This window comes from Channa argus, chromosome 20 (assembly GCF_033026475.1).
Source record: "Channa argus isolate prfri chromosome 20, Channa argus male v1.0, whole genome shotgun sequence".
NCBI classification, from domain to species: Eukaryota; Metazoa; Chordata; class Actinopteri; order Anabantiformes; family Channidae; genus Channa; species Channa argus.
The window spans coordinates 16043889-16067622 of record NC_090216.1 but is presented as its reverse complement, the minus strand read 5'-3'; the positions used below and the strand labels follow the sequence as shown (position 1 = coordinate 16067622).

Here is a 23734-nt window from a genome sequence, read left to right as displayed (position 1 = left end):
AATAAATGATAATAACTGCGTTCGTTTCTCCGGGGTTGTACATAAAATAAAGGGTAAGATTGGGTAAGGGACCACCTATATGTAATTGCTCTTGTGACATAAAAAAGGAAACATTTCAATAAACATCACAACCTTAGAAATTAGAAACGGTTAGAAAATTAGAAACTGCCATTCATCACAGAAATTCACTTCATGCTCTAAAAGTGCTTCTTGTGAGATACAAAAGTGAGAATGCAATTACATATAGTCCTCTTAGGATGTACAAACTATGAAACTAAGTTTTTGTTATGAGTGTTTTTTCGTCACTTTTCATTTTACAATTGAGTTATAAAAGTTATACTTATAACAAACTAGCTTGAAAATTGGAATAAAATGGAAAAATATGTCTTTGTGCTGAGTTGTGTATGTTTTGTGAATAAAACTGCAAATTCATGCGAGACAGTTAAAGTGTAACAATTCAATCGACCCCCCATGAATTATTTTTGACCTTGCAATTTCCAACATAATAAAAACATTAACACTTGCATCGCATTTCTTTTTAGAAAAGCTGCGATGAAGTCAAGCATTTTAGGCCACAGCTGTCACAAAAAGATCTCTGAAATCCTGGATGGACTAATTAGTGGTAGCATAGAAAAATCTCTAGGCCTAATAATTATGAAGAATAAGTTTTTAAAAAGTCTTATACACATGTCATAAGCACAAGTCATTTTTAACATACTTTAAGCATTTTATAAAATCAGAAAAAATGAAGAGAAAAAACAACAAAAAGTCAGATGTATGTACTACATTCATTTTTATGACACCTAAACAAGGCTTACAATCAAAAAATCCACTCAGTGCTTCCTTGTGGTTTGTATACATCTGTATACTTAGAGTTCACTTGAATCGCACACAATCTTCCCCTGAGGAGGTGCCTTACATCATGACTCTTTTATGGCAAAACAGAAGTACACACACAAGTATATACAAATACTCTTATTGCTTTGTCATATGAACAGAACGGGATGATAATAGTAATGTTGTGATATATGACTTTTATAAATATCCTGTATTTGAGGCGAGCCTCTCATTGCAAGAAGCTGCACTTCTCAAACTAAGTGAAGGTAAAGGTCAAAAAGTAGAAGCTGCATTCTTGTGAAAGATGGGGAATTCACTATTCATGGTGTGGGTGCACATACAATAGTAAAGGTCTTTGTTTGTCTGGGCCTTTCTCAGCTCTCTCTGAAACACACACACACACACACACACACACAATACAAAGAAGTCACAGTAAATTGTACTATTATAAGTTGTGTAAGCGTTATACTCAAACAGACCTGTGTGCTAATACACAGGATGTGATGTAACTTTCCTTAGTTCCCAAGTATTTAACTTATATAAGGGAAACTAAAAGTAAGACACTTAGTGTTGTCATACCTAGACCTATGTTTATCTGTGTCCTAACATCTGTTTTACTGAAGATAAGAAGAACACTACAACACAGCTTGTGGCTTTAGGTCTATAAACTTAGTTCATTGTCTGCAGCCTTCTACAAGTGTATGCAGATAGACATAGATGTTCTATAAATTAATGAATTACTAAGTTTAAAAAAGTTACATAGTAATGGAAAATAGGCTGAGCAAATAATACACACAACATGCAAGTGGTCTGCAGTGGATTGTCTAATGCTACATGCACTTTCATTATGCAATTCAGCTACTGAGCATCGTGTGTCATGTGAGATTTACATGATTGTATCATGTGATCTATGATGATATTGATAGCAGTATAATAATAACCTGGAAACAACATGCAGAACTTTAATCATGCGTCAATAAGGAGTCTCACAGTTTAGGTTTGTGTTGTGGGTATGAATGACTGTGTGGGTTTGTGTGTCCAAATAAATACAGGAGAGTGAAGTGTTTTATTTTGCACTTTGACAGTGTTGGACACTAGATGAAGAAAAACTCATAAGTCACAGTTGTTGACGTTACCACCTTCTGCAGGAAGTGATGACTTCCGGCTGCTGTGTGGTAGTTCATCGAAACACACAGCTTCCCTATCCCGCACACAACACACCAGGTTAGCAGGCAGGAGTCTCATTATGTCAAGTCAAAGTGAGGACAACAGCATGGGAGACAATAGACTGCAACCACCTGATCAGGTAAGAACCACAGTGCACTAAAATATAGAGACATGTCAAAAAGATACACGTTCAAGTTTTTTTTCGATGCTAGTTACCAACCACGTTGGGGTGATAACCAAACTGTTGATGATGTCTACACTTTGTTTTTTTTTAAAGATTCTGCTTCTTTGGGTTGAGTTTTATTGCCATTTCCCAACAAAATCAGGCATTTTAGCAAATAAAATAGTTATTTTATTTATTTTGTAGAACCTGAAAAAATTCCCTCTGAACTTAAAATAGTGTTAAAAGTTCCATCCAAGCACTGAGTCATGTTTTCCAAATGGCTATTTAAAGATGCTGTGACTATGATTCATAATTGTTTTGTATGTATTTATGGATGAGATGATGAAAGAAGGCAGCTACGTAGTTTTTTTGTGCATATGTTGCCTTTCTTGGTGCACATGGATGAGTTTCGTGTTTTGTAAGGCCATGTTTTAAACACAAATTTTTTTTTAGGTGTTTGGTAACATTCAACAACGTCACCAACTTATATAGATTGTACTATATTATACAACATGTGTGTGTCTGTCTTTCTGTGAGTTTGTGTTGTGGTTGGGTGAAGGTGTATTTGCATACTTATTTTTAGGATAGATTACAACCGATTCCCTTTCTGCGATTTACCGTGTTTGAACAGTGAATAGAAGGTTGTTGCCTCAATGTTTTATCCAAGTCAGTTTCATTATCAGCAATAGCGGAAGTCCCTCTCAGAGACAAGCTTTATCAGAAATCAGAAATGTGAGCCAAGTAATGCTAATATCTGCAAATGGAGGTCTCATTGTAAATTCATAAAAGCTGATGACATCATATGTTAATACTGGTTAGGTTTAGTTTGATCTCACATAGATTGAAATGATTTACTTTCACATGATTATTTGTATTTTTTATTAGTATTTTTCTCCTGTTTTCCAGGAACATGGCTTTACGAGGCTCAAACAGGTAAAACGCACATACTTTTGATTTTGTCCAAAGTAACTTTAAAAAAGTACCTTTTTTTTTTTAACACATTTCACGTTCACTGAGCTATTTGTGTATAATGTAAGACGGTGCTGTTTAGTGCAATGTTCACTAATTACATCGTCTATGTTGGTCAGCTATGGATCAGAAGTTAGAGCAGGATACCCATCAACCACAGGGTCAGAGGCTTAATCCCGAGCCCCTTTAGTTCACACGTTGAAGTGTCTGTGAGTAAGACACTGACCCTTAAGTTGCTCCTGTGTCTTTACTTCACTTCCACTTAGCACCTCAAACAAAGTGTAGCTGAACCTCATGTGGTGGTCAATGGTTTTGGTGCAAAATGAAAAATCAGGAGATCATGAAGTTTTTTTTTTTTTTTTTACACGTCTTCCTGAGGAGGGTCATGATTATGTGAAGCCAATGTAATGAAACCCATTCATAGTGGTGGAGACACTTCACCATAATCCACCTATCAGAACATGAATATTTGTACAAAACTTCATTGCAGTTTGGTACAGTAGTTGTTTAGATACAGTGGTGGACTGATCAAGCATCTGAAGACTGACAGACTTACTATCCTTAAAGCTGCACGTTGGCATGGCTTAAAAAAAAATTAACAGTCTTGGAACGTTGTTGAGTTGCGTAATCCTTCAAAGTGAATGTCAAGCATTTATTGTTAAGTTTAATTTTTTACTACATGGTAATCTACATTCAATGCTGATCTAATTACTTTGGCTTGGTTTAAGCGACTACGATTTTTTTAACAGTTGACTTTAGCTTTCAAAAGTCTGTAAACAAAAGATTCATAGGCTACTGTACGGAGGTGAACTGAGATCAAGGCTGTTTAGAATACTGGAAACATTTTCAAACCTAAGTATTATTAGGAAAATAGTCAACAGAAATGTATAATACTATATAATACTATTAATACTATACAGTATGCATAGTATTCATGCTTTTGTCTGTCTCTTGCCAGTTTTCACCGTACCATGGACGTAAGCTTGGGTTGACGAGGAAATTGCGTGACAGGAGGGTAGGCGGGAACCTGTAACACCACAAACTGAACATTACAATATCTTCATTTTTCATCTGTATCAAAAAAAAAAAAAAAAAACAATGGACCAAATGTATCTCGTGTTTCCTTTAGGATTTTAAAGAAGATGAGAATCCAGAAGAGAAAGCACGAAGACACAAGGAGTTTGAGGTATTATCATTCATGTGCAGAGCTTCACATTCAGAGTTTTTTTTTTTCCTACCAAGCGCTCACTGTTTATTTCTTTGTAAAGCTGAAACCACTGTATAAAGAGCTCTTATACACCATCGCTCATAAGATGGGTAAACCATCAACCACAGAGGTCTTCACAGACAGCCAGCTTCACCAGTACATCAAGGAGGTAAACGCCTCGGCTTTACACTTAACTCATAACATCCGTCATTGTGCTGGTGTCTGACTGATTGTGGAGACTCTTGTGTCCTATGTACCAGGCTTTCACTATGACCGATTCAGAGCACAGCAGTCTGATGGAGAAAGTACAGAGCACGGAGGTGAGAAGAGGAAGTCAGCATGTTTGTTCCAGTGAAAATCCCTTAGAGACCTTTAATATCTATTTATAGTATTCATACCACCCTCCTCTGTTCATCAGAGCTAGAAATGGTGTCATCTGCATGTTTGAGGCTGTGAGAATTGCATTTGTTAGTATAATAGTATTTAAGTAACTCACTAAACTGTCTGACGCTTACAGCCCCCAGTATACTGTCTGATGGTGACAGTAAAGGAAGCAAAGGGAATCCTGGGAAAAGATGTCAGTGGTGAGTTCTTGCATTATTTCTGCAGCAACTGTTTCTTTTCAGTGACCTAGTGACTGGGACCCATTTTTAATGCATAATTTTAACAACACTAGTGACATTTGTCCAGGAATGATGATTTCATTTGCCAGTCAGTTCATTGGCTGAACTTTGAAGGCAGCACCTTCAGAGGTTCAAAGCTTTTTCTTCTCAATTGAAATATGTTAACGTGATGACCCAAAATTTTGGACAGGCATGATTCCCAGACCATGTGCCCATCCTGACCTTGGTGATCCTCTGGCTCTTTGTATTGTGCCCAAAGCAGGTTCATGTGTTTTCTCTTGGTTCAGGCGTAAATGTTTTAACATTTGGATTTTGTTCCCTGATCTTATTATTTAATTACCTAGAATTACCACATTGTGTTTGTATGTCTACATAAACCAGGCAAGTAGCAGGTTACATGAATCTCTGTCCAGACACATTTCCTATTAAGAAGTCCATCCACTGTTTCATGTAATTGTTTGTGCCAGATGTAATGAAATTCTCCCCAGAAACTTCTGAAGCATGGTTGAATGGGATGGATGTGCGTTTACAGTGACTTAAACTTTTAATATCTGACCACTAAAATCTAATCAATTCATCCTTGAGTCCTGGTGAATGCTAATGGCAAATTGAAAGATGTGATATCGTGTTTGTAAGAATGTGTAGAAGGTGAGGTTTCAGTGTCCTTTAGCTTTAGACCATCAAAGCCGTAACAGCTCACATTTGAATGGGTTAGATTAGTGTTTTGAGGGCACACTACTTTCAAATTTTCATCCTTGGAGGTATTTTTAACATGACCTATATAATACAAATAATAACAGAGTTGCTTGAGTTGGCATTCTGAGGTTTAGACAGTATTTGAAATGTCTTTTAGGTGTAAACTGCTATAACAGTGACTTTAAAGTAAACTTGCTGTTTTATAGTTTGAAAGTGACTTATTTGAAATGAGTGAAACACTTGGGGTGTTTTACTACCTTAATGGCTCTACTTTCTACTAATTCACTGGGTTTTAGATGAGTTTCCGTTCTTGTTTTGGACATTTTTCCTCCGGCTTTCACTTCTTACCTTCTCTACCTGTGGAGCAGTGTCTTGCCGTCACTGATTCTTCAAATCCATAGAACTGTGTGTTTGGGACAGGTTTCAGTGATCCGTACTGCCTGCTGAGCATACTGGAAGACGAGGCAGAAAGTCGGACGCGCCAGTCCAGAGCCAAACCCTCTAAATCAGTTGTAAAGGATGCTGTGTCGGGGGACAAAATTTACCAGACAGACGTGAAAAAGCAGACTCTGAATCCCATCTGGAACCAAACCTTTATACTGTAAGTCGGATTTAAGTTAATTACAGATGAATCAAATGGCAATTTGCATTACTCACATTTAGTTTTTTGTCCTCGTTTTAGAGAGTTTGGAAATGTCGCTGGTGCCAGCTTCCACCTGGAGATGTGGTGAGGAAAACAGCCATTCCTCCATGTTGTCTGCTCTCAAATAAACTTGAACTAGACCCTCATCTTTCTGTTTCAGGGATAAGGATGAAGAGGTGTCACTCACTCAGAAACTAGAGGAGATCAAAACCAACCTTAACAGTTTGAGAAGGTACTGCACTGTCTCTGTGACTTATAAATCCTTAACCAGGCCAGGCTGTTCTGCATTTTAAATTGTACCTGTTTAGGATGATCAAGGAGGCCAAGAAGGAGAAAGGCACTGATGACTTTTTGGGAAATGTTGTCCTAAAACTAAAGGTAATAAAAGTTCTATTAAACTATTTTAACCTTGACTGTCCTCCCAGGCTGACTGAGAAGTTTATGGTCTTATTTTAGGATCTCCACTCTACTGAGGACAACTGGTACAACATGCAGCCCAGAACAGAGACGTATCCTGATCGCGGCCAGTGCCACCTGAATCTCAAGTTCATCCATAAAGCAGTAAGAAAATGCATTCAAATGCATGTCCTGTAACACTTTTATAGTAAAAAAAAAAAAAAGCAACATTACACATTAACAAAATCTGTTATTCAAGTAAAACCCCAGTGAATTAAATGCCAGAGGCTAAATCCTTATAACTAAATGTGCAAGAAAGTACGCGAAGTTCATGAGACCAGTAGGTAGGACGTAGAACACAACTTTGTAATTTCCGACTGGGTACATTTTTTGTTCCCGACAGAGAGACGGTACACTGAGTGCTGGCCGCAGTGCTTACACCAACTACTGTGGGATTCTGCAGCAGTTTGTTCAAGCTTACATCTCCAAGCAACAGGTAGGGCTGACTTCCTAAGATGCAGTGCAATCTCGTCCTTTCTTTCTCTTGGATGCACTCATTTTGTTTTGTCTCTGCCAGAGTTCTGCTCCGTGGAAAGGGGCGCTGTGCGGGGAGGCTCAGACTCTGCTTGAGCTTTATGCCACGCAGAACGACCTCTCACCTTTTCTTCAAGACCTGGCGTAAGCAGCACATTAACATCTGACAGACGTGTAGAACTACTACTAGATCACAATATGACAAGGATTGTTTGCACAGAAGTGTCAAGTTTCATAACCCAGTTCGGTCTGAAAGGAACTGATGCAGCACAAGTTTTACGATGCAGTTCTCATTGTGGTGCATTGAAGTTGATCGGCGTTAAGCTGTGGCAAACTGGCAAACTGAGCTTAATAATTGCACGTGTGCTCAAAGATCATCAAAAATACTTAGAATTAACAATTAGTGTTTTATGTTAGCTACTTCCGCCATGTTGCCCGGCTCTGTGGTACCAATGTGTGCATGTGTGTGTGTGTGTGTGCTATGTGTTATCTTTCTGTTGCACTTCTTGGACGTCTGAAACCATGACAGGAAGTGGGTAGCTTACAGTAAGCTGTATCAGAGCTTAGAGGTGGACTCGTCTGTGCTGTTCCAGCAGCTCACCAGTATAGAGTACCACTGGCACCAGCAGGAGCTGCCCTACCAACAGGTTCGGCCATTTCACAAGAACAACCAAGTACATTTCATGTACACGAGTTGTAAAGTGCCTGTATTTTGACTGAGTGTTGTAACTCTTTTTGTTTTGTTTTGTTTTGTTTTGTTACTTTTCGCTCCACTACATTTTACTGCCAAATTTGTATGATATTATTAATATTGAATTCCACTACATTAATTGGACATTTGCAGATTGACAACATGCAAATGCTTCATATACTGTATATTATAATATAAAGACTTTTATTTTGGATTTCTGAGTACTTTCTTCTAAAAAGTGACACTAATACTTTTACCAAATACTCTCTGCACTGCCTACTGCAACTTTACTTAGAATTGTACAAATCTTTTTATCCATTGTGTGGTAGGCTAGCAGCCCCCTCATGTCGGATGTTTTATTTTTTCCTAAATATTATACTAATATAGAAAACTGGAAATTTGACATTTGCACACAGATGAATTTTGAGAATAGTTCTTACACTCCGTTAACAGAAACAGGAGCTTGGAGACTCTCTGCATGGTTTCCTGAACTATGGACTGTGCTTAGTGGCCAAATACAGAGACATCTTCCCCCCAACTCCCACTGCTACTCCGAAACTACATACACTGCTCAGGTACAGAATGTTTAATATGTTAATATCCACTATCAGTCCAAAGCCCAGAAAATTTGCAAAAACATATAGAATAATATAGTAAGGAAAGTGAAATGTGTCTATTTTATAGATTTGTTCCCACAGTATTCACAGTTGGCCTTGATGACAGTTAGGGAACTAGTTGCAAAATCTTAACCAGCTTCGTGAAGCAATCACCATGAATGTGTTTCAGTTAACAAGTGTGACTTTGCAAAAGTTAATTGACACCATACGGACTGCTAAATAACGACAAACCACAATTCATCATAACAACGAGGCGTGAAAGTTAGTCCGTAAATTGTAAGAAATTCTCACATCGAACCCTCAGTAAAATTCTTTAACCGGGTGCAGGGTGACAGAAAGGTGCATCAGATAATCTGAGATATGATGGTTTGGATTCCAGGTAACTTCTTCATAAAGCTGGTTGAGAGAATACCGCAACTGTCAAAGCTGTTATCAAAGCAAAAGGTGGCTACATGAAAGAAAAAAAAAATTAAATTGAAACTATATTTAGCTTTGTTTACATCAATACATCTTATTTACACCATTAATCCTGTTTGAAAAATAATAGAAACAACTAATGCTACTCAACTACTACTGTCTGTAGCAATAAGAAATCCTTGAAAATCCTTGTTTTTGTCCACAGAATCTTGGTCCAGATCTGTAAGACTCAGCCTTTTCAGAAACTGAACCCAGCTCAGTTTGACTTGCATGATGAGGTCAGCGATGCCATAGAGGTCAGTAACCACGCTAATGATGTCTCATGTTACACACAGTGTGCATCCATTGAGTTCTTGGTTACTTATTATGTGAGCTTTCCCATCAGTCAGGTACACAGGAGTGGTTTGCAATCAAAAAGGGCTTACATCAGCCCATGACGAAGGTAAAGACTTTGTGATCTGAAGCTTAAATGTGATCCCCATATGATTTCACAGCACTAATGTCATGTCTTTGCACCATGCCGACAAACAGGACCTGTCAGAGATCGTGAACGCCCTCTCCAGGTTGATTCGGGAGGTACAGGAAGACATTAAGCACAACAAGGACGTCTGGAACAGGGTATTTGTTAGGTAAGAGGGAAACAAAGGGACCTCTTTGCTTGCATAATAAGGTTCCACTGCAGCAACTCAAGTGCATGAAGAACAGTGTCATTCTTTTGATAATGAATGTATATTTTCCTGATCACTTAGTGCTGTGAAAGTGGATGTTTTCACCGTCGTCTATCACAGGTTTGACTCCCTGGTAAGTTGTTAAAAGAACTGTTTGAGTTTTCTTGACAATCTTCATCTCATCTGACCACATTTCCTCTCATATTTCTCTCATATATAGCTGGCAAGAGAAGTGATGGAAACCTTATCCATGATGGAGGGTCAGATGGAGAAACCTCTAGCCAACAGCCTGTTCACAGTTTACCTGAGCCTGCAGGCTATTCACAAAGACAAGGCTTTCTTACAGAAAAGGTTGGAAATCAATATATTTACTTTAGACATTTTGTTTACTACTTTAACCTCTGCTTTAATCATTTCACGCATAAAATGTACTGTCTCTAATCAACCCATTGGGTAATGTACCCTGAGACTATGACAAACAATACGAATGCATGTGATGGAATAAAGGACAAGCAGGTATAGGCTTAGACCCCCCCCCACCCCTATGCACTGAGCTCCTTTCCTCTTCTTGTCCTTCTCTCCTCTCCTCTCACCAATTGTCACCACTGTATGTCATTAACTCTGTGTGTTTCCTCCGGTAGTTGTCTTTCTCCTTCTCTGTCTCCCTCTCTCTGTCCCTCTCTGCAGGTGTCCCCAGCTTTGAAGCTGTGTGTTTTCCAGTGTGCAGCTACTGGTCCTACCAACCTGTCCAATGTTTCTTTGTGGTTTTTTTTTGTTGCTCTTTTTCTTTTCTCTCTTCACTTTCCACTCACCCCAACCGGTCAGTGCAGATGGCCGTCCACCCTGAGCCTGGTTCTGCTGGAGGTTTCTTCTGTTAAAGGGAGTTTTTCCTCTCCACTGTTGCCTGGGGCTTGCTCCGGGGGAATTGTTGGGTTCTCTCTATACATCTTTATAGTCTTGACTTTATTCTGTAAAGTGCCTGGATATGACTTTGAATTGGCTATATAAATAAAGTTGATGTTGTTTCAGGGGATTACTTGAGCTAACTAACTTTCATGAGGACTTCAGGGAGGCTCTACCTTACTGGCTCAACAAGGTGTTTAGCACCACTCAGGACCGAGTGGAGAGGGCTGTGCAGGTGGACCAGGTAGCTTACAACCCATGTTTCTATTTCTTAATTACTATTATTGTAACGGACCTTTTATCTGCAGGCAGTCCTGTCATTATATATTTTAAACTTGTGTGCTCTTAGCTCCAGCCACTGCAGTCTGGTGCTGTACCAATAAAACACAGCTCCTCTGCAGTGGACCTGGTGGCATGTATCCAACCTATTTGCCAGCTGTGGGAGCAGCTTTCCTGGCCTGATCCCGAGGAGGCCTTCATGCTCATGGTCAAACTCACTGAGGTACAGTATGCAACCTCCAACACAGTCTCAATCAGATGCTATGATGCTTCGATTATTGTGTGAATTCCTGTTTGTTCACTGTGCTCTAACTTTCTTCACTGTGTGTTGTCAGGATGTGTGTAAGATTGTGGTGAACTACTGTCACATACTGAAGGAGAGGGTCCGGGTGCTGTCTGAGAACTCTGACCATGGCAGTGCCATCAACATGGTAAGCACAGTGACAAGGCCAAAGGACTTCCCTAGAGATACATGTAATGCTACAGCACATAATACACAATTGTGAAATCTCTCCTCTCGCTGCAGCTATGTGTGGTAGTGAATGACCTGGAGCACTTAAGGTCCATCCTGACCCACCTTCCTACACAGCTGAACTGGGCAGGTCTTCGAGATCGGATCCAAAATGTCATAGGGGAAAGTCAGTTTCACAACACGCTGCCTTCACAGCTTCAGCAAACCCAGAGCTTCCTCAGCCGAGAGATCCGATCCGCTTTAGACACTCTAGGGAAAAAGGTGGGTGCCAATATTTTCTCTACATGTGAGATTTAGTCATCAGTTTTTTTTTTACCTTGATTGAAATAGATTATGTAATAAACTCGAAACCCCTATAATATCACTTTTTCATCTGTTTGGCCTTCAAGCTGAACACAGACATCGAGACTCATGTTAGAAGCATGTCAACCAGGCGGAGGATTCCCTCCAAGTCCACAGAAGATGTAAGTGACCATCAGTGGCCAGTTTAACACAAACACAGATGCCTGTTAATATTTGCTTCACATATTTGCTTCTCATTCCTTTCTGTCGTAGGCGGCAGCTCCTCTAATGCGCTACTTGGAGCAAGAGCTGCAATATATGAATGAAAACCTGGTTCAAGAGAACTTTAACAGGTACAAGGCTTAATTATCACCTTACCAGACCATACTTATTGTCCATCATTGTGCATTCTGATGCTTCTAAATTTCTCTCACAGAGTTTATCTCTCAACGTCACCTCATTAAATTGTGTCGCTGCCTTTTTCCAGTCTCCTGACTCCTTTGTGGAACAACTCAGTGAAGATCCTCTACCAGGTGGCTACTCACCATCCACAACAAGAAGGGCTCATGGTGTTCTGCCAGAGACTGCTGTATACGCTGCAGGTTGGTCCTCGGCCATTAATGTGCTGGCACACTAATTTTAAGCAATCACGTTTTGCACAGCTGACAATTGGGGCCTGCCAGAGAACCTCAGTCAATACACTTTTATTGACCTAGCTAGAGTCTTTATCCATTACACTGCCTAATAAGCATTTTCTATGGAGGAATGAAATATTAATGTGTATAATTTATTAATTGTATCTGACTCTCTCCTAAGTGTACTTCTTATTATCCCTGCACTGATCAGATGTAGCGTTTTCTGGTTATAAACTGGACTTTAGTAAAACTGCTTTTAAAACTGACACACATGATTGACTCTTTCTAAGCCTTAAATCATAGCGAGTCTCATATCCCGTATTTATTCCTGCCCGTGTATTCCAGTGCCTAGAGCAGTGTTTCCATGCAGAGGGAAATGGACTCCCCCTGGCCACACTCCACTCCGATGAGTACAAGGTGAGAAACTACTGGCACGACTGAGGAAGGTTTTCATTTCATGGTATAGCATCTGATTTATTGTTGTCTCTCTTTAAGAACAAATGGGAAACTTTTGAGAAAAGCAACAAAGAGCGCAATAAAAGCACACAATTTTCAATGAAACATCTCTCCTGCCTGTCCAGACTCTCAAAGCTCACCTGACTCAAAACTCTCTGAGCAGCCAGGAACTTATGCAGAAGTTCTTTGATAGGAAAATAAAAGAGCAGGTAAAACTGACACATGCTGCAAACGTGTAACAAAATGGTGAACGCGGCCTAGTCTTTTTGTTCAAACTGTCTGTTTTTCCTGTATGCATGACAGCACGTGTACAGTGGAGAGAAATATGGTGCAGTCACCCTCCTCACATCCTACAAGAGATCGGACCAAAGACTCCGAGTTGAGGTGCTGAATGCAGCCAACCTCCTACCTATGGATTCTAATGGTAAGAACGTGAAGAACAATCACAGCCTTGTAGATACAGTGTATTGCATGAAAAGTAAACACACAGTGCTACGTGACTTTTCCTGTGACCAAACGCTTTGATGCTTTTGCCAGGTCTTAGTGATCCATTTGTGCAGCTGTGTCTGGAGCCTAACCACATCTTTCCTGAGGTAGAGCCTCGCTGCACTCAGATCAAAAGCTGTGATCTCAACCCTCTTTTTGATGAGGCCTTTGAATTGTAAGCTGGTTATCTTGCCTCTTGTCAATAATCTTCCTCACATCTGTTTTCGAGGGAGATCTTTTTCACCCTTCTTCTCTTTATATCATAGTCTGGTTTCCTTAGAACAGTGCCAGGCTCAAGGGGCTTGCCTGGTGGTGACGGTTCTGGATCATGACACCTTGAAGTCTGATGACTTTGAAGGCGAGGCCTTCCTGGGGCTCAGGGCCATACCAGGAGTTGGTGGAGGAAAAGAAGGAGAGGGGGTCAGCTCACAGGTGGAGCTCATCCCTGCTCAGATTCGCCTGCCTCTGATGCATCCTAAACCTAATGGTAATAGACCAGTGAAGTATAATATGTCATTTTGGATCTGGTGTTTTATTGGATTTAAGTGTAAAATATACTAAATGTGAGTGCAAAAATGACACGGACACAGAAGCCAGACAGAAGCATACCAGTAATTAAAGAGAACTTGAGAGAAGAGAAATAACCAATACATTACAATGACTATGACCTACAATTATAAAAGGTTGCTGTAGTGAACACATGGGGTTGCCATGCAACTTCAGCTCATTGTTGTATAATGGCCTGAAACTCGACAGTTTTGGTTCCTAAAGCATTTTCTAAATTAATAGTATTTTTAATAATACCCACACACATACTAAAAAACAACAAAGAATTGCCTGAACTCAAGACATCCAGTACTTCAAGCTGCATTAGCCTATTCATCTGTGCTGTTCACCTGTTATTAAAAGGTTAAAGACAGCCAGACACACCACTCCACTTTCTTTCAAAACACTTATTTTAAAAAGGTATTTCCATGACTGAAGAACCATGTCACCCAGTAAAGGACAGTGTCTGGCTGATGTGTTTTTAATAGCTTTTTGCCAACAATGGAGGTCAGTGGCACAAACAGATAAACTACTCCAAGTTGCAGACTGGACATTGCAGATTAGTGGAGTCAATCCCAGTTCCCCATGGAAATTGCAATATTCTAATTGAACTCATTCCTTTAATTCTCATTCTGTTTGAACTATTCCAACATGCATCACAATTCTTTTATAAAAGTGGTCATGTTGGTTTTGCATTTGACTAGTAGCTAGAAAACCAACTCTTATTAATAATTTATTTACACTTGACCAATTTTATTACTTTGGAACTGGATCAAGGACACGTGCCCATTCTCCTTCCAAACAGCTACTCCTCCTTTTTTAGGGCTAACATTTGATGTCACCCAATTGTTACCCTTTATTGGCAACTATTAACATACACAATGGTGCCAAAATTTTCTGTAAAGGTAGTTCTAGGTAATCGTCAGGATGATAAATGCTGCATTTGTCTTTCAAAAAAACTTTAGAAATACACCACATTACACAAATATGTTGGATGTACTGAAAATGCCAACTCAACTGTGATAACCATTCAACTTAACTGATGTAATGTTGATTTGTTTACATGTTAATTTTCTAGAGGACATATTTCTGAGGCTACTGGAATCAAGGAAAGGAGAACGGGAGGCTCAGGTCTTCGTAAAGAAGCGAAGACAGAGAGAGAAACAATCCCAGGAAGGGATTCAGTCATAATAAAAGTACACACACAAATTCTTCATCCAAAAATATACAATTTGTTTTAATGATCTGTACCAAAAAACAAAGAAACATCCACTCAGAAGGAAACACTGCTCTTGGATGAGTTGTGTGTGTGGACAATCTGCTGAGCATGGGTTTTACCAGAGACCATCACAGTGATCATGAACATGTTCACACCTGCATTTTAAACCCTACGCACCTCTACACATCTAATCAGTGCAAGAGATAAGTGTAATGTAATACACACATTTATACTGTGAAATGTCAAAACTTACTACAAATGCAAATATTTTGGCAAAGAAACCTGTCACACATTGATTTAAACACAGAAAGAGGGCCGGTTTTAACGAGAACAATATGTGTCGGTTAAGTAGAAAATAAAATATGTAAATTCAAAGACTAAACAAGTTTTGCCTTGTGATTGTGTTACCATGCCTTCTTCTTCCAGTTTATGTAGAAGAATATAAGAGAACCTGAGTGCTTTAACAGAGGCCATTTGTTGGAAACAAATATGACAAATTCTTAAATATTTTCTCAATATTGACCATTTTAAATTTATTTTGCTAAAAAAAAAAACACATGAAAAGTAAAGAAAGTTATATAACAAATTCAATATATTCTAGCAAGCGCTACCAGAAGACTGGTACATTGGCCCCATTTTGGCTATAGCAATATAAGACTATTATCTGGATTAAACTATATATGCCCTTTAAGCCACCAAGGGCCACCTTGATGCCGCTCCCGAGCCCAGATAAAAAAAAATGGGAGGGTTGCGGCAGGAAGGGCATAAAGCATAAAAATTCATGCCAAATCGACGTGTGGCGATCCCTGAAGGGACAAGCTGAAAGCTGCTGATCTACGCCCTTTAACTGTTTTCAGTCTGATCTGTCTGTTCTCTTAAGATGGCTCAAAAATCCAAATAAAAATCTGCAAAGTTTGGTGTGTCATCTATTTGTGTAGACGGTTTTAACTTCTTTGCCATCACACAACACAACTAAAGTTGCCCGTCTCTAGGAACATAATGCGTCATGATACCCTGAATTGGATGTCAACACACAGAAGAATGAACCAGTGTGATACTACCAGGCCTCTATGACCACTGCAGTTTTACATTCTCTTCGGTGTTAATAAGCAACAAACGTATCTCAAACACAAGTACTAGTTATTGTGAATTATGAGGATTGTGGTTTATGATGACTGCAGCTGTTGACGATTATGACAAGAGATTCAATTTTTGAAAGAAAAAAATGTCATATGACCGGTTCTGGCTTTAGTTGTAGTAATGTGACAGCAAACATCGTTAAACCTCAGCAAATCACGCTGAAACTATCCAGATGGAGAGAAAACATTTAGAAATATTTTTTCTTTAGGGTGAGTTTATGCTTAAAAACATATGAAAATATGATGTAGGACTATGTATATATAGTTTTTATAGTTGGAATTAGCAAAGCAACAACATCCGGTTGTTGAATTACTTTCATAATTCAAGAACAGTGTTGCTGGTCAAGAACAATAACTAGTAAATGTACTCTGTTCCATGGATAACAATGGAAAGATGATTAATCCTAAACTCCACATTAAGAGCTTTCGCTTAGTGATCAGTGCTCAATCAGTTGGTCATTTATCAGTAAACGTCATCTTAAAAATACAAAACGAGCAGTGCTTGTGTTGTTACCACATTTGTTAAAAATGACCTCGACGTGATTTTTAAATGGCGGCTGAGATCCAAGGCTGGTATCTGTGAAATCAGAACTGACTGGTCTGGAATCTGCGCTGGTCCTACTGGGTTTGTGAGGTCAAGAGAGCTGCTGCTGCAAGGTTTCTTCAGGGCAGAGTGGACATTCCTTAGACGTGGAGCAACCCTCACACTGTAGTCCATGGCCACAGGGCAGTGATACTGAGCCCTGCTCTCCACACTTCACACAGCACTGTCTCTGCTTCCTGTACACCACCTGGGAAAACACACAGAAATATGAAGAGTGTCAAAAGATTAAGAGGAGCACATGTGATGTCTACAGCTTTGGGATGTTATAAAGTTCTGGTTTTTTCAACCAGTCTAGAGAGGTGTGTGGTCCTACCTGCTCAACAGCATGTAAGCAGCTACAGAGTTGAGCCTGTAAACTGAGAACTGACTCCAGTGGCAGTCTGTGAAGCAACTGGAGTTGGTGAAGTGCTAAATGGGGGCTTTCTCCGCTTCGCAAGCTCTCCAGCGCCTCCTGCAGGACAGCTGCCTGTCTCTGTGCCTCCTCCTCAGCCTGCCTGGCTCTCTCTGCCTCCATGGCTATTCGTGATGCATGGGCACGTGACTCCTCTGTATCTGCTTTTAGTGCGGCCCACGACTACATGTGAAAGTAGGCAGAATACAAGATGTCCACTGAAAAATCAATGTCTTTACAATATGCAAGGTGCACTGCACTAAGACAGTAATGGGAATGTGCACACAGAATACCAGTTGTGTTTAAAAGCCCGTTTCTGACACTTCTCCAGGTGCCACATCCTGTTTCAAGATTTTGAAACTGGGATAACAAGTTTACATGTGTAAACACATAACCGTAAACCCTACTACCTACCTACCTGAGCTGTGTGTCTCCAACTGTGCCCCCACTGCTTCAGCGTCCTGTGAGCCTCCTCCAGCTCTTGTTTGAGCCTTGCCGTATCTGCACAGGGGCCAGAGGGCAACAGGGTGGGGGGTGTACCAGGGGAACCCTGGGCTGATGGGAAGTGCTCCCAAATGTTAGTGCTCATACCATTCAGACCTATAAAAGAAAATCTTCGTTATTATTGTATCTTTCCCCACACAACTCTAAGTCTTCAATCAAATTCCACAAACCTAAAGAGCTATGAGCTGGCCCCAGGAAGGTGCTCTCTGATTGGCTATGCTGTGACAGGTGAGTAGAAAAAAAGGGCGATGCGTGCGACCTAATTGGAGGTGATGGTGAAGGGGAGCTGAAAGGAGCCGAGCTACTAAATGATCCTGGGATGTTGACTGGAGCAGAACTCTGAAGCTGGCTGCCTCCTGTTAAGACAAACAAATCACGGTTATGTTTATGTGCATTTGCATATTGCTAGATAGTGTAAATTGTATGTAGCTATGTGAACTTATGTTTCTGTCTCTGACATACCCAGCATAACTCCCACACTGGGCAGAGCAGAACTGCTCTCCAAGCTCCTCTCCAATGCCGACACACCAAACTCATTCAGATCAAGATCATCCAGGGCTGACTCTGTAACACAAATGACATCAGATGGTTTCTTAGCTTTCAGGGTTTTCTGTTTTTTATTGTAACTATTGCTTGAAGTGTGGAATCAGAACGTCCTTCTTTCTAGCTTACCTACAACAGATTCCACAGTCTCGCTGGTGGGGTAAAAGGGCAGGGCATTAGCATTCATGCCTGAAGAGATGCCAGATCCCAGGGGACCAAGAGGGGCAGGGCTAGGTGGAGTGGCAGCCAGACTGGAAGGGATGCTGGATGACAGACTCAGAGGGCTGCCCACCGGCAAAAACACCAACAAGTCCTGATTTAGAATGAACGGAAAAATAAAAATTGTGATCCTGTCTCGTAACAGCAAAACCGACAAGAAAAATATGCTTACTGAAGAATTTAGGTGAATCCAGCCATCAGATACAAAGAATAACAAATACAACAGAAACACAATGAGTTCAAGGTTTTAATTGTACCTGTTTGCTTTGTGCTGAAGCAAATTCTCTGTTGCGCTGCTCTAAAGCAAAACTCCTGTGCTTGGCCTAAATCCACAAACGACACAGGAATGATGTAAAAACATGCAGGTCAAGTCTTTCTGTTGTAACTAGGACATCATTAAAAAGCTAAACTTTCCCATTTTCCCTGCTTCTCACCTGATCCTCCCTCTCAAATCCCGGCGCCCTTCCATACCCTCTTTCCCTCACCCAAGGGGACAGAGGCTCGGCTCCTCCACTCAAATCCTCACACAAGGACAAAACACTACCCAGCAGACCCTGCTCTGCTCCTAGACTTGACCCAGCAGAAAGGGAAAATGGGTCTGAAACAGAACCAGGCCCTGGCCCCATGCTGTGTCCACCAGGACTTGACGAAGCTTCCTGGACAGGGACAGGATCTGGAGGTCTGGGAGGTGGAGGGGAGCTGGGGGTGGGAAACGGTGGCTCCTCTGGAACAAACGGCTCTGGGTGAGGTTTTAAAAAGTAAAATAAAAAATGAATTATTTGATTGTAAACAGAATGATTAAATTGATGTTGAGAAGTGAAACACTTTATGGGGACTCACTTTCAACGTGAGCAAAGGCACAGAACGGTCCTCTGGGGCAGCTGCCACACTGCTGCATATCATTACACTTTGTGGATTTATAGATCTGGCACAAAAGAACAGACACTTTAATGTTTAACTCCCGTGATTTAGAATCTCAGACTCTAAAAGACACCTGCTGAACGCAAACAAACCTCTGGGTGGAACTGCTGTTCTGTTCTTGTGTGACAATACTGACATCCCTCCGCTCCCTCACATTTACTTGGATCTCCCCATTCCTCGCTCTGTTTAACAGCTGGACATGGCAATGCTCTGTGGCACCAACAAAGGAAATTTTTCATCAACACAACAATGGGGCAACAAGCAAATCTTTAATCCATCCTCTATTTGAACAATTTCATGCAGCACCTGTATTTGTGCTTGTGTGGGCTGCGCCTCCTGTCTTTGCTGTTGTGGTAATATGGACAAGCATAACCCTGACGGCACAGGCGAGGTGGCTTTTTACAGAGCTCTGTCTTGTAGTGGGATAGCACATAGTTGTTATCTGAAGAGTTAGAACAGACACAAAATGAGACAATGATGGGCTTTAGAGAAATCAGAGCCAATATATTTGATAATTAAATGAATTGCCGGAGAGATGATGAGAATTACCAGTTCTGTTTATTTACCTTGCCAGCGAGGTTCCTCACTCAGGATCTTCTCTATGAGGGCAGTACTTGCTGCCTGCCCCGACTGCCCATCTCCTCCACCTCCTTCTGAGGTCCCTGAGCCTCCCTGAGACTCCATCACCTGCAATTCTCTGTAAATGTCACTGTGTAAATTACTACTGCACAGATATTCACACAAAAACACATATGATGTGTTGCTGCTGACTTTTTGTGTAGGTTATAAAATGATGTCCATACAAGCACAAGTTTTAATTTCTGCAAACAGGCCTCCAAAAAATGCTTCGTGTGCTGAAGTGATCCATCTGTGCAAAACCAATCAAAATGTTTTTGTCTGTGGGTCAGAGAACCCCAAGTTTACTTTATAGTCTAGAGATGGTGAGAATTACCAGTTCTGCTGAGAACACATTGGTTGTTGTCCCTTCGTCTTAACCTGTGAGTTCAGGGTTGCCGCAGCGGATCATTGTCCGCATGTTGATTTGCCACTTTTTACGCCAGATCCCCTTCCTAACGCAACCCTCCCCAATTTCTACCAGGCTTGGACCGGCACTGCACAGCTGGGGATGGGAATGGGCTGTTGGGGGGGGTTCAGCGTCTTGACACTTGAGACACTTTGACCTAGACCGGGGATCGATTCACAAACCTTGTGGTCTGTGGACGACTCCCTTTACCAACGGAGCTACAGCCGCCCCGTATAGTCTAGTATAAAGAATATAGTACACAGAGCAAAGACTGGATTTTGGACCCGATCACTTTCATTTAAAAGGGCTTTAGGAAGAGATCTATTTTTGCCAGTTTGAACAGAAGAAAAGATTACAGCAAATAAAACCTCTTTTGGTGGTTTTATTTTAACTCCTTGTTACACTTAAAAAAAAAAATTGATAAACTGATTCTGTCCTTTAAGTTCTTCAGGGTACCTGATATCGTAAACGGGGCTTCGCAGGTCATGTGATCCGTGCGCAAAGGCACAGTGGGAGCCATTTTTGCTGCAGTGGCCTTTTGCATCGGTTTCATGGATACATGACCCTGTCTTGTAGTAGCGGAGGTGGTATCTGCGCTCTGTGTCACCTGCTGTCCGATGTAAAAATGGGCATCTGGAACAGACAAACAAACAAAAAAAAAGTAGATACACCTTTAATAACCAGAAACGAATACAAAACCTCTCAGCTCTTTAGACAAACAGTGCACAGCACAACATGCACTACATATGGATTGACTGATCAACTGTTTTGGGTATAGAATGTGAAAAAAAAAAAGTTACAGTAAAATACTGGTCATGAGTTCAAAGTGCAAATTGTATAATTTAAATCAGTTATCACTATTAAATGTCTGTTCATTGATAACTGAATTATGTAATTTATTTTTAAAATAAAAAGCAGCAGTTATTATGACTTTAACAAACATTTTGTTTATGTAAATTATAAGTTGTGTATCCAAAATGTTGGATGGTATGCAACCAAATCTTTACTTTACTAAACTCTTACAGTGTTTGTAGTGAAGTAGTTCTTACACCAAAAAAGGGCTCTACTCTCTCCACCTTACTGGGGTTTGGTAGCAACTATCCATACTGAGTTTAAGAATTAAGCAGAAATAGTCTGGTGGTTCATTATTATACATCAAAGGACTGTTTGAGCCTGAATTCATGCCCATCCTTTACATTTTCCTTCTCGTTGTCTGTGTATTTCTATAACAGCTCAGCACATTTCAGTGGAAAAGTGGTCCAGGGGGTGGGGCAAGGGTTATGCTCAGGTGCTAATTGCACTGTGAAACTTTTACATCAGACAGTAAGATTGCTTGGTATTTCGCTTAAATAAACGGTATTAAGTTTAAACGTATATAGCCTTTGAAAATTTAAAGGGCAACTTCACTTTTCAACTTACTTTCTATGGCTTTAGTTTGGTGTGTGAATGTACATGAATGCTTTTAAACCTCCGTATATTAAAATATATCTCCAATTCTAGCTCAAAAACTCCTCCAGATGACATCGGCCGGAGGAGCTTTTCATCATTGGGAGTTCAGATGATACCATCCGGGGGAGCAGGATGACCGTGACTACAGCCTCCATAGTGTGAGCAACAAAATAACATAATCTGAACTAAAGGTTCCTTCAAGTGATGTCATCTGGAGGGATTTTTCAGCTATAAGTAGATATATTTTGATATAGAAAAGTCAATAGGAAGTTTAATTGCATTAATGTACATGTACTACCCAAACTAGAACCGGGGGTGGCAGTGACTCAGTTGGTATATTGGCCGCCCACCGACCATAGGGTCAGAGGTTCCCGCCCTGCTCCTCCCGACCACATGTCGAAGCGTTCCTGGGCAAGACACTGAACCAAATCAACATGCGGATTAATAACCCGCTGAGGTGACCCTGAACTTACCAATATTTTAAAAAAAAAAAACATATTAATAAAAAAATTAATAAACAATTAAAACAATTTAAAAATACCCAAACTAGAACCAAAACAAGCAAAGTTCAATATCAGTGAAGGCGTCCTTTAAATGAAAAGTGGTAGGAAGTTTCATAGATTTTTTTCTCAAAAGACCATGTAAATCTTTCTACTGAAATTTAGGGACTAATAATACCTAAATAGTTATCAGTTTGCAGTAATCGTTTTCTCACATACACAAATAGAGTGGTCGATGTTGCAATTGAAAACAAAAGCAACTTTAACATTTAACAATAAAGTCATGGCTCAATAGAAGAGCCCTGGATAATCAGTGCCAACATAAAATGAAGTAGCCTTGTTAACACTTACTCGTCTCCATCTGGGCAGGTGCCTGTTCCCTCATCATATTTGGTACAGTAAACATCTGGGCTGTAGTTAAAGGTCCCGTCCCGTCTCCGGATGGGCCTACGGCGCCGCTGGTTCAGGAAGTGCCAGTAGAAACAGGAAAAGGGCCTGTGTTGTGTGCATTTATGCTGTACAAACAGGGGGCACTGCTCAGTTCTGAACTCCTTCAGATATCTGGGCGCGAGAAAGTAACAAGATAATAAAAATAATTTGTACAGTGTTTTTTTTAATTTTTACAGTATAATTTATGCAGTCTTTAAAAAATTATTTAGAACATTTAATATACTGGCGTCTAGTAACTTGTTCTACTGTGCTCCCTGCCTGTTTTACATTACCCTTATTTTTGCAGCTGTGAAACACTTTTTCCACTGAAAAGTTAATAAATATATTCCTCCTAACTGCAACAATAACTTGAGTTATGCTTTTTAGAAGTGCCAAGCGTTCCCGTTAGTATGTAGAGTTAGGCCTCTTTATCGTGACCTGCTCCAGTTTCTAAACGCATTATCACTAAAACGGGCACAGCTTGGTAACAGTATCGAATTCATCACTCACTCGTTTTGTTTTTCAAATTACTACAACTTTAGTTTGGTACATACAACTGCACGTGAGCTTGTAAACACTTAGCTAGCTGATCCAGCTAACTAGCTACGTACGTGTAATGTTGAGGTTTTTCGGGCTGTACGTTCAACACGGTTGCGGGGGATGTCGAGCCTCCTGCGGGCGAAGATGAGGAGGACGAGGAGGGACCCCCACTAATTGTCGGTGCCGATGATGAGGAAGGTTGTGGGTGTGTTTTAGACATTTCCCCGTTTTAAAGCCTAACAACCAAAACCTTGTTTTTAGCTTACTGCCTGGCTATTCGTATTAGCTTGGAAATCCGCATTCTACAACGATGTGAGCTTGCGCAAGGTAGGAGGAAGTAGTAGTAAAGGACCAACTTGAGACAACATGGAATTATGGGAACTGAAGTTCAACCATAACTTAACTCATAAAGCACAAATACTTACAAGACCTAGCTCGTACACTAATACGGTTGGAGCTACCTATACTTGGACATAAAATAAAACACTAGAAAGTTAACTAGAATAAAGCAGAAAGCATTTCCAAAAAGAAGATGCACTGTCAATTCTTCATCTTCCTTATATCC

The 23734-nt window shown here is 40.4% G+C and overlaps 2 protein-coding genes across 4 annotated transcripts; one reads left to right on the top strand and one right to left on the bottom strand.

The window, feature by feature from the left end:
- Nucleotides 1-1993: 1993 nt before the first annotated feature.
- Nucleotides 1994-15525, top strand: unc13d (unc-13 homolog D (C. elegans)). 2 transcript variants are annotated; one of them, XM_067488199.1, is made up of 34 exons: nt 1997-2143; nt 3074-3100; nt 4095-4151; nt 4266-4322; nt 4405-4512; nt 4604-4663; nt 4861-4927; nt 6083-6263; nt 6345-6389; nt 6466-6537; nt 6614-6683; nt 6762-6866; nt 7105-7197; nt 7279-7379; nt 7765-7882; nt 8380-8501; nt 9166-9256; nt 9346-9402; nt 9492-9589; nt 9710-9761; nt 9849-9979; nt 10658-10775; nt 10881-11033; nt 11146-11241; nt 11337-11543; nt 11672-11746; nt 11838-11917; nt 12052-12166; nt 12545-12616; nt 12781-12864; nt 12959-13079; nt 13193-13316; nt 13408-13628; nt 14766-15525. In XM_067488199.1, exons 1-34 carry the CDS (start codon nt 2084-2086, stop codon nt 14876-14878), a joined length of 3351 nt encoding a protein of 1116 aa, XP_067344300.1. In that variant the 5' UTR covers nt 1997-2083; the 3' UTR covers nt 14879-15525. The 2 variants fall into 2 exon arrangements, 1 of the variants encoding a protein (XP_067344300.1); XR_010911846.1 differs by lacking the exons at nt 13193-13316; nt 13408-13628; nt 14766-15525 and having other exon boundaries at nt 1994-2143; nt 12695-12864; nt 12959-13077.
- Nucleotides 14897-23506, bottom strand: unk (unk zinc finger). Of its 2 annotated transcripts, XM_067488201.1 has the most exons (15): nt 23241-23505; nt 22552-22761; nt 20708-20884; nt 19794-19924; nt 19534-19669; nt 19320-19437; nt 19147-19231; nt 18741-19045; nt 18564-18629; nt 18217-18400; nt 18007-18108; nt 17715-17900; nt 17459-17640; nt 16963-17223; nt 14897-16836 (listed from the first exon to the last, which is right to left on the bottom strand). In XM_067488201.1, the coding sequence occupies exons 1-15, from the start codon at nt 23387-23389 to the stop codon at nt 16681-16683; spliced, it is 2448 nt and encodes an 815-aa protein (XP_067344302.1). In that variant the 5' UTR covers nt 23390-23505; the 3' UTR covers nt 14897-16680. The 2 variants fall into 2 exon arrangements, with proteins under 2 accessions (XP_067344302.1, XP_067344303.1); XM_067488202.1 differs by lacking the exon at nt 14897-16836 and having other exon boundaries at nt 16987-17223; nt 17455-17640; nt 23241-23506.
- Nucleotides 23507-23734: the final 228 nt, after the last annotated feature.

Bases quoted from the DNA above. Each gene is read 5' to 3' on its own strand.
- unc13d (XM_067488199.1), top strand. From the start codon at position 2,084: ATGTCAAGTCAAAGTGAGGACAACAGCATGGGAGACAATAGACTGCAA. The intron at 6,390-6,465 runs GTGAGGAAAACA...TTTCTGTTTCAG, and splicing joins AGCTTCCACCTGGAGATGTG to GGATAAGGATGAAGAGGTGT. The intron at 11,918-12,051 runs GTACAAGGCTTA...GCCTTTTTCCAG, and splicing joins GTTCAAGAGAACTTTAACAG to TCTCCTGACTCCTTTGTGGA.
- unk (XM_067488201.1), bottom strand. From the start codon at position 23,389: ATGTCTAAAACACACCCACAACCTTCCTCATCATCGGCACCGACAATT. The intron at 19,046-19,146 runs GTGAGTCCCCAT...AACCTCACCCAG, and splicing joins TGCCTTTGCTCACGTTGAAA to AGCCGTTTGTTCCAGAGGAG. The intron at 18,401-18,563 runs GTACAATTAAAA...ATTCTAAATCAG, and splicing joins CTTCAGCACAAAGCAAACAG to GACTTGTTGGTGTTTTTGCC.